The 9,996-nt window shown below is 39.4% G+C and overlaps 1 protein-coding gene across 1 annotated transcript in view; it reads right to left on the bottom strand.

The window, feature by feature from the left end:
* FREM1 (FRAS1 related extracellular matrix 1) overlaps positions 1-9,996 on the bottom strand; it is a 169,140-nt gene that overhangs the window by 12,752 nt on the left and 146,392 nt on the right. Inside the window, 6 exon segments of the mRNA XM_019664409.1 lie at positions 589-704; positions 2,057-2,185; positions 2,354-2,518; positions 2,788-2,835; positions 3,496-3,734; positions 5,224-5,373. Of these exon segments, the coding sequence (XP_019519954.1) occupies positions 589-704; positions 2,057-2,185; positions 2,354-2,518; positions 2,788-2,835; positions 3,496-3,734; positions 5,224-5,373 (847 nt within the window).

The raw sequence follows: 9,996 nt of genomic DNA, 5'->3' as shown, positions 1-9,996 counted from the left end.
AAGTTTACTATACGTAAAGTATACCTTAATTTTTCAAAAAAAAAAAAAAAAGGAAGGTCAGGGATAGTTAGTTATGCATTTTTAAAGTCCTTCTGGACTAGGTAAATTTTGTTGTCATTTTTGAACCACAAGCCATCCTTCACTGAGTGTTCCATTACCCAATGATCCTTTGTTCAACTTGTCTGGTTTCATAATCATTAATGCCTCTTACACTGTCATAGGTCTGATGCTATAAGACCTTTCATTACTATGTTTTCAAATCAATGAGTAGGAACTCCTATTTAATTTTTAAAAATAAGATAGAACCTGCAATGCGGCAGACTCAGAAAATCTCCTGACATTCTTCAAAAGATTGAGATAGGCTGAAAAATAGAACTGTGGTAATGATACAGTCTTAACATAAAAGAGCTAAATTAAAGGTCAGTCCCAAATCCATTCTGAACTTCAGAACTCTCTCAGGGCTCCTAAAACAAAGCCAAGGGTAGGTATTAGACACCCAACACTTGAATGAGTGAAGCAACCCTACAGTTCCATGAGAAAATAAACAGTAGAAAAGAAAACAGTCAAATGTGAAACAAGGTTTCTTACTGTTCCCTGCAAGCTTGGGCAGCTATGTTCCAGGTGCCTTGTTGCTGTGTGATCAAGGAGTGGCAGTAGCCTGAGTGATGGTGCCACCCAGCTGGGCAGGATTTGTCTTCCACCTCCTGAAAAATAGTTGTCCGTGTTCACATCATAATGGTCTTCACAGTCTAGAGTCTGTTCTCAGCATAAAGAGTCCTATGAGTCTCCTACCTTGAATAGTTTTGTCACCAGAAAGGAGGTCAGCCCTAATTCCAAGTCTCCACCTTGAGAAACGCAATGGCTTCTTATAGAAAACACTATTAAAGTTAGCAATGTTTCAGTTCTATACCTGTGGCAATCTGATAATGGAACAAATTCTTTTTAAATTGTATGAATATAACTAATGTGTTAATGTGATTTTTAAAACACCACTTGGGCCATTTTTTTTCCCTCTTCTTCAAAGCGTAACAAAGGCAGGCAGATGTAGCACGAGGTGACAGGTCATTTCCCCTCTGCTAATTACAAGATGTGATTAAACAATACGGTGAATGTTTAAATAAAATAAATTTATTATAGTAAGAGACACATTGCCATTAACCCCCCCCCCCTCAAAATACCACCCCTCAGTTCAAACACACTTATCCCATCATTCTTGCCACTTTCTGAAGCAGTTCTGGAAGTCCTCTTTCAAGAGTGTCTAGTTGAGCTGTCATGGCTGCCTTGATGTCCTAAGTCATTTTGACTTTGGGGAAGAGCCGGAAGTCGCACGATGCCAGATCTGGTGAATAAGGTGGATGAGGACACACTGCAATGTTTTTATTTCACAGAAATTGCCGTACCAGAAGCTATCTGTGACACGGAGTATTGTCATGATGAAGGGCGATTTACAGCACACTTTATAACACATCTTCTCTCAACCATTGCTACACCCAACTGACTGCACCAAACAAGTCAAAACTTGTCACACACTCTTACTAAGGTTTTAAGTGCCACTTTACATACTGAAAATCCCTGCCTTACCATTGGATGGCACTCAGCGGCAGCTTTCACCGTATTTTGTGATCACAGTGGAGAGGCTCCATATCACACATTGCTTCTGGTACAGCAATTTCTGTCAAATAAAACATTATGGTGTGTTCTCATCTATCTTATTCATCAGATCTGTCACTGTGTGACTTCTGGCTCTTCCCCAAAGTCAAAATGACCAAAAAAGGTAAACATTTTGAATTGATTCACGACATCAAGGCAGCCACAATTGCAGAACTAAAGACACTCACAAAAAAGGACTTCCAGAACTGCTTCAGAAAATCGCAAGAGTGATGGGATAAGTGTGTTCAAAGTGAGGCGGAGTATTTTGAGGGGGATTAATGACAGTGTATCTTTGACTGTAATAACTTTCTTTTTAATTTAAACATTCACTGTATTATTTGATCACACCGCTTATCGCAGGGCATACGCCAAGTAAAGGTATTTGGCAGTTCAGCCTGTGTCCAACCTTGGTTTGGGGGCTCCAAGCTTTCCAGGCAATCCCATTGCATTTATACAGCTTTTGGAGGCTTTCTTCGAGGTGGAAGAGTCCTTTCAATTCCAGTGTGCAGTTCTTTGGAAATGAGGGCAAATGGCTCTATAAGAAGAAAAGGCAATGAGATTTGACTTAACATACATTGATGGCATACTTACCTCCTTTAGGTCTTCATTTGTTGAGTAGCATTTGTGTTGAGTCAACTATCCTCAAGCTTTCTGGCCCAGCAAACAGCTTGCTATAAGGTGAACAGGAAGAAGATTTTCATACCTGTCTGGGGAAGTGTGAGTCAGTTGTGGATTCCACCTTATCTGCTTGAGGCAGCTCTGCCACTTTGATTATCTTTTGTGGCTGACTAATAATGGATAATTTGGTCTTCCTTCTGTAAGCTGGGGACCTGTCATCCTCCAGTTGCAGGGAAACCATTCTATGATACTGAGGAAATTAACAAACAGTAATAAAAAAAAATAAACACCAAGATAGCAAACAAAAACATTTGTTATAAAAATGAGCAATTCAAAAATTGAATAAAAGCAAACAGTTTCTTTTTTTTTCTGACTACCCAAGCCTCTAACACAAATTTCAAAACAGGTTTTTGAAATTTAAGAGAAACTTATAAAAAAACATACAAAAAAAATAGATTCAGCAGATACTTTGCATCCATAAATACAAGAAATTTAGCAATTCTCTCAGATTATACTTACGTTATAGATGACATCTGTTCCATTTCTATAAACAGAGGATGGATGAACCTGAAATCAGCACAGAACCAAATATGAACAAAATTGGTTTGAATAATAATTAGCAATAGAGTAAAACCCTTCTAGTAAGATCCTGTTAATATCTGAAATTTTAAGAAATTCCTCAAGATTTTCCATGCCCAAATCATTAGGATTTTAATAAAAGATCACTGGACCTAATCACAATTTATCAATGTTAATTCATACATTCATAGCCCATTAGGGAGAAAAGACATCCTTATTTTGTTGGTACATCTATAATACACAGAGGTCCAAGAAAATGCACACACATACTCATGACTGTGTGTCTGGTTAGACTGCTAGCTAATAAGGTCACAGCCATGGTTTCCACACCCAAGTAGATTGCTTAATCTCATTCTATTCCAGGGCCACTTGTCATTCCTGTCTTGCTCACAAAAAGAACCAAAGCAGAAATCATCTGGATGAGTCAGTATATCTATCACCTCAAATAGTACAATTCATGAAGTGGGGCAGCATTATGCTATTTGTATACAAAAGGCACTTCTTGACCATATAAGGAACCATGGCCCTCACGCACTGGGAGAATCAAAACAGCTTCTCAGTGTTTCAGAATACTTGTTAATATTAATAACTCTTGATTCTTTTAATATGTACCCCACACATCAAATCCCAAAAGTTGCCCATCCTTACTGTTTTGCCATTCCCTCGGGTCCTAAGCTTTAGTCCATAAAGGTCTGTAGAATCAAAGCCCTGTGGGGTGTCTCCCCTGGCAACTGCTAGCCGCTTGGAAGACGGAAGAGGTCTTCTTTCCAGATGAAAAGAGCCAGAAGCACTGTGTGAGGAGGACCCTGGGGACAGTGGGGGCCAAATGCCCTTCTTCCATGCGTTGTGCTTATTTGGGTTGAAGGAATATGAAGGATGGCACTGTCCTGGAGGCATGCAAGATGGCAGGTCAGTGCATTTTACACAAACAGATATGTGATCACATCGACACAGCCCCTGGAGCAGCTTGTCATTAAACTTAGATGGATGCTTTTCCCACCAGATGTTGCCTTTTTGCCATTTGCCAGAAACTCCTTTAGTCTTCATCAGTTTCCATCCAGGAAAGCTGTGCCCTTCTGCACATCTACAGGGTGATTATAAAGTCATGAAATTGATTTCACAAACCGCAGATGAAAATCACTTGGGTGATTTTATAATCATACCGTCTACTGGTACCATAACAGCCTCCCTTCTCTTCATATTATAGTACTCCTCAATATCTCAGGGATATTCACTGATCAATATCATTCCACAGACACTTCAAAGTTATCATCCTTTCCCCAGTCTCCTGGAGGCAGAAACTGGAATTGTTTGAAGATATCAGTGAAATCAAGTCACGGTTATATAAATTAGCATTCAACTGCTACAGAACAAAGATCCAACAAATCTTAATGCAGCTACTTCTATTGGAAACATTGCCAATTAGTATGAAAAGAATCTCAAAACAGAACTCCCAGTCTGGATATTTTATACTTCAAGTGTAAAGCGTGTACTTTGTATATTATTTATGTACTTGATGTGAATAGAAAATTCTACTGAAAAGAAATAAATTGAGTGAAGAAAAGTGGTGGGGAGGGATGTTGTGAAAATGTTAGTATTATAAAAGAAAGAGGATAGTGTCTATTTTTATTACAGGATGAGAAAGAGGAGAGAATAGATTTCAGATAAGGAAAACATATAGACTATAGGCTATGACAGGTATAACAACAGGGATATAAGAGCAAGCATGGTGCCTGGGTAGTTATCAAATGCTAAATAGACAACTACAAAGTGTTTGGCAGGAAAAAAATCAGAGCACCAAGGACTTTGGTTGGTGTTTGTTTTATCGGTCCACAGGTTGTTTGTTGGCATTTACTTCCCAGGACCTATTTGGCTCTGCAACTCAAGGTTATTATTCATTAATATTCTCTAGCTGCTCCTGAATCCCCAAGCCAGCTGCATCTTTCACATCTATTTCTCTCCCATTCCTTCCTCTTTTAGACCTGGTCCCATTCCAGTGGGGTCTCAGATTTTAGGCATTAAGAGCTCTCTTTAACAGAGGAAGATAATTACAGCCCTACAAACTCTGGGGGGAAATAATTGCCGATAGATTCTCACCAACATTGTTTCCCCCTTGGTGAGAACAACAAACGGGTAGGAAAAAAACCAACTATGGCACTGACTTGTTGCTTTTCTGAACCAACAGTTCTTAGCAGGAGGAACACTGCATGAAGCAGAAACCAGAATAAAGGGCCTACATCACGACTGAGGTTGCTTTCTTGACAAGAAATTAAGCATTTTTGATGTGAAGGCGTTATCAAGCACACTGGCTGTTGAAAGCAAGCAGCTACAGCGCCAGGACTGCTCCTGATTTCAAGATGAGGATCAAAAGAATACCTCCTTTTGAGTCCAAAATTTTCACTGCAGCTTTTGTCTTGGTGCCAAGAACTGCATTCACAGGGGAGTTCAGAATTACTTCAAAGACCTCATCATCTTCCTCTAATCCGTCATAGGTAATTGCTATATTCCACATCTTAGTTGACATTCCTACAAGAAGTAAACATTTTAATTACTCTTTAATTGCTATTTCAATCACCTAGGTGTCAGAGAAATATATTAATTAACATGTCTACAGCTAGACTGCAGTAGCCTGAGTAGCTATTGTACTGCTACCGACTCACTCAAGTCCTGCTGTTCCCCCAAATAATATGAAAAGACCACATTTGTTCCTGGACAACGATGATTCCGTTTAAATGCAAACACTGTAACAAAAAAAAAGTAAGCTGCATTTTGCAAGGAGCGAACAACAAAAAAAAGGATCTTAGATGAGATCCAAGACTTAATTTTTTCCCAACCTGCCACTTCTCATCTTAAGAATAAACAAGTACTGCAATCTAAAAAGCTTAAGAGTTTCAAAACTCTTAAGACAGTTAGAAGTGATTGTCGGATGGTACTTCGTGTGATTCATAGAACCCTTGAAATGATTGATTTCTAAAGACAGCTGCCTCGATCCTTGATCGGCTGCCCCACTTCCTGAGATCCTTCTAGCCTGCAAATTCTTTTGCTGATGATGTAATACTCAGTAGTTTGATAGTCTCCTAGAGAGGATTTATGGACTGGGAGGAGTAGAAATAGACTGAGCCCTCTTGTTTATTCTCTTTCTGTCTGCCTCTGTTCTTGAAGTTACAACCAAGCTTCATTTACAGTAACTTTGTGAATATAACACAAAACTGTTTTGATGGTTCAAACATATCCCCAGCTAGCTGACCACCACTTAGATGGGATGCAAATCAACCTCAGAAACACAAAATATTAAAGGTGGAAGAAACTTTTGAGATTGTCTGATCCTGACCAGTTTTCCATGATGTGGATTATAGGACATCCTCATGAGTTTAATTAGGGGGGGAAAAAAGTGGTGGCGGGAAGAAAAGAAAGTACTGTTTAGTGGAGAAAGAAGGCTCAATTTTTAAGAGGAAAAAAAAGATGATGAACTCATGGTTTAACCTTCTAGGACTAAGTTTTGAAAACTTTACTCATTGGCTATTGGAGTGCTTTTATTCCCATCTCCCCTTTTACATAAGCAGTTAAACATTTCATTTCTAGCCTCTGAGAATCTGAGTATGTTTCTTCTTGCAGATATTTTTTTCAACAGATTTATGCCTCTCATTTGTGTTATCTATATGATGGCCTCCTTCTTGAAGACATGCCAATAATACATTTCACGAGCTATAGAAAGTCTCGTCTATTCATAACCGAATCCAATGGAAAGATGAAACTGTTGACTTACCCTACACGTGGCTGTACTTAAAGGGAAAAAAATTAAGTGTATTTGAAATAATTGTATTAAAAAAAATAGGCTGACAGCTCATTTGTTAGGCTTTCAGTATCAACCAAGTTCTTAAAACAATTACTTTCATAGTCTGCAAAACAAAAGTTGAAGCATCTAATACAAAATATTTTATAAGTCCCACCCTATGAATGGATCAATCAATACATCAAAGTATATTAATTTGTATCTATTATGTAATTACCTTTGCTTTCGATGCTATGGAGCATGCCAGAGGTATAACAAGCTCTGACATGAAAGAATTTAAAACCTCTTTGAAGAGACAAGATGTAAGTACCAGAAAAGTCGATTATTCAAGGCTATACATGATTAGCTGCCAAAAGACACAGGATAGATGGTAAATGCTACATGTATGTGGGCTCCAGGGTTGGAAGGATTTGGAGGGAGGAAATGGGAAAACGACAAAAGCAAAGGCAGTAAGATGGCAAAGCAGAGGCCTTGATCAGGGAAGGCTGAGCCGATTAGCTGGCTGGAGTGGAGGGGCCATGGAGGTGACTGGGAAATAAAGGGTAAGGCTGCAGTTGTAGTTTGTATGTAGCCAGATTGCAAAGAGCCCTGGACATTTACTAGGTGGCTGGATTCAGACTTTAAACCAAAGGCAACAGAGAAAGCTCTTGAAAATAGATGTCTTGGAAAAATGAAACCAAAAGTGTTATGTGGGAAGATTTAGGGGCCCCAGCAGAGAGGCTAGACGTTGGGGGGCCACATAGGCAGCTGCAGTAATAAAACTGGCATAAAGAGATAAGAGGCTGCACAATGAAGAAAGCTTAAGAATACTAAGATTTTCACTATTCAGAGAACTGTTTTGACTCTCAAAGCCCACGGAGTTAAGCAGTGTTCAAATAAAAACCCAACACGAGAAAATATTTCCAAGCCTAACCAACTGCCCTCTTATTTTAAGAATTTTTTTTTAAATTACAGTACTTCTCCTTTCCCCCACACCCCCCAAAAAACCTTAAAGTTTTTGTAAGACATTATGGAGTAGAAACAGATGGTTAGAAAAAAATCTATTCCCAGTTTCATTTAAGTGCCTCTGATTTGTTTGCCTGCATTTCAACTTTGTTTCTGTGCCTACCAGGTGTGCACATAAGACCAACGTTTTTACATTAATGAGATTGGAAGTAAGACTTTCTTGCTTTTTCTTTTTCCTTCCTTTCCACTTTCAAGGTGCAAAGTATTTGCTAAATTACTGAGATTATAAGCAATTTCAGAAGGCTTGCACTGGCCCCCTGTTTCCATGAAACAAAAGGTGCTGAAGAGAAGGGAGAAGGTGTCATTTTATGCAGACATATCCCACTTTGCAGAGCAGGTCAATTGCTGGATATTTTCCTGCAAAGCAGATGTCACCATTGAACAACATTTTTCCCAATGTTTTTTAGTAAAGGCCACATTAGAGAGCTGTTCCTTTGGGAAATATTTTGACTCTTAGGAATGATGAAGTCTCAACTAAGAAGATAACAAACCTTTTAAGAACACATATTTTGAAGGAAAACAATCATTTTCTTAAGAATATTTACACTTTGACTCAAGGTTAGTCACAAAAGCTGAATACAAAGGAGTCAGGATTAGTTTTGGGCTTGGTACAATGACTACAAGATGAGCTTACTTGAGTATAGCTCACTAGCCTGAAAAGTTACGCAGTTTCTGTCCCACTGCCTCCCAAGAGTTCTCAAACCTTATAACATCCCACTGTCTTTGATTTCTCACACTCTTCACCAATCATGGAAACTGCTGTTTTTATTTTTTATTTATTTATTTTAAACATTTTTATTGGGTAATTGGGGGATGGGAACAGCGCTAGGGAATTGGGGGAAGGGGAAAAGACAAGTTGCTGTCCTTTTGTTCTTCAGTCTAGTTGTGGAGGATGTTGCTTCACTGGCCCAAGTTGGCACCATCATTGAGCTCTTCCCGGGCGAGGCAGACCAGTCACCGGCTTCTGGACAGCCACTCACTGCGGCTGCTGGCCGCTCACGCTGGCTGCTGGCTACATACGGTAGCCCATGGCAACCCACTGCAGCAGGGGTTGCAGCCTACTCTGCCGCCGGCGACTCATGACAGCCCAGCTCCAAGTTGAGCTGTTGTTCAGCATCTTAGCTGAAGAGGGCAGTGTTACTGGCCCTCATATGTGAGATCCGAACCAGGGCCCTCTGGCGTCCCAAGCCAGCTCTTAACCAATGCGCCACTCGGCCGGCCCAGGAAACTGCTGTTTTTAAAGAAATGAACAGATTGTTGTGGGCAAAAGGGGTGGAGGTAGAGATGGCGACACCAGACCCGAAAGAGACAAGAATTAACAATATGGGAGCAAATAAATATTTGCAGGACCTGTGGACATGGGGAACTTAAAAATTCTCTCAAGTAAGACTTCAATTTATGAAACTGTTTCTGGCTAACAAGTTCCAAAACAATGAATAGCCAAGTGTTGTTTCTTTTTAATTTATAAGATATGTTTATTTTTGTTCTTAACATATTTAAATAATCTCTAAAATCATTACTACCTACAACCCTTACAAGTCATTAGTATTTACTCAAAAACAGCATATAAGCTCTTCTAGACAAATGGGCATTTACCTTATCCAGTGAAATAGCCAAAAAGTATCTTTCAGAGATTCTTCTAGGGGGATACATTCTCGTTCCTATCAACCCAAACAGAGCACTGGCAGGTGACTCAAATCTACTAAAAGCCAAAATCACTTATGGTCTTATAACAAACAGACCTCAAATAATAGAGCTGACATATGACAGATTCTTGGCTCTCAAAAAGTGGAAAGGTTGGAACTGCCTTAACACGAAGTACAAAAAGGACCTAGTGAAAATGCATCAAACCCTTTCATTTTAGAGTTGACCATGACACAAGAACCTGCAGTAACCTGAAGGCCAACATCCAATACATAACAGGAATAACTCTTTTCTACAAAGTTTGGTCAGCCCAAGGAACAAACTTATGCCTTAAATATCGCAGGAGGAGGCCAATAACAATATTTGGGTTGCTGTATGTCAAATTTAAGACTCACTGTGGTAGGTTGAATTGTGTCACTCAAAAATCCATATGCTGAAGTCCTAACTCCCAGTAACTCTCAGTACCTTATTTCCAAATAAGGGCATTGCAGATGGAATTATTATAGTTAAGATAAAGCCTTACTAGAGTATGGTCTCTGATCTATTGGGTCTTCGGAAAATTCATGACACATGTTTGCAACAGGTGGCACCAGTTCATTTTTTGAAGTACTAGAGTCATTTGCATCTATCTTATTGCTGTCATTTGACAGCTGACAGTTGTAGCTTCATTCTAAAAAAAGATTGAGTGGGCCGGCCGAGTGGCACGA

This window comes from Hipposideros armiger, unplaced genomic scaffold, assembly GCF_001890085.2.
Source record: "Hipposideros armiger isolate ML-2016 unplaced genomic scaffold, ASM189008v1 scaffold_422, whole genome shotgun sequence".
Classification (NCBI taxonomy): Eukaryota; Metazoa; Chordata; class Mammalia; order Chiroptera; family Hipposideridae; genus Hipposideros; species Hipposideros armiger.
The sequence above is the reverse complement of the archived record's forward strand: the minus strand, read 5'-3'. Positions and strand labels throughout refer to the sequence as shown.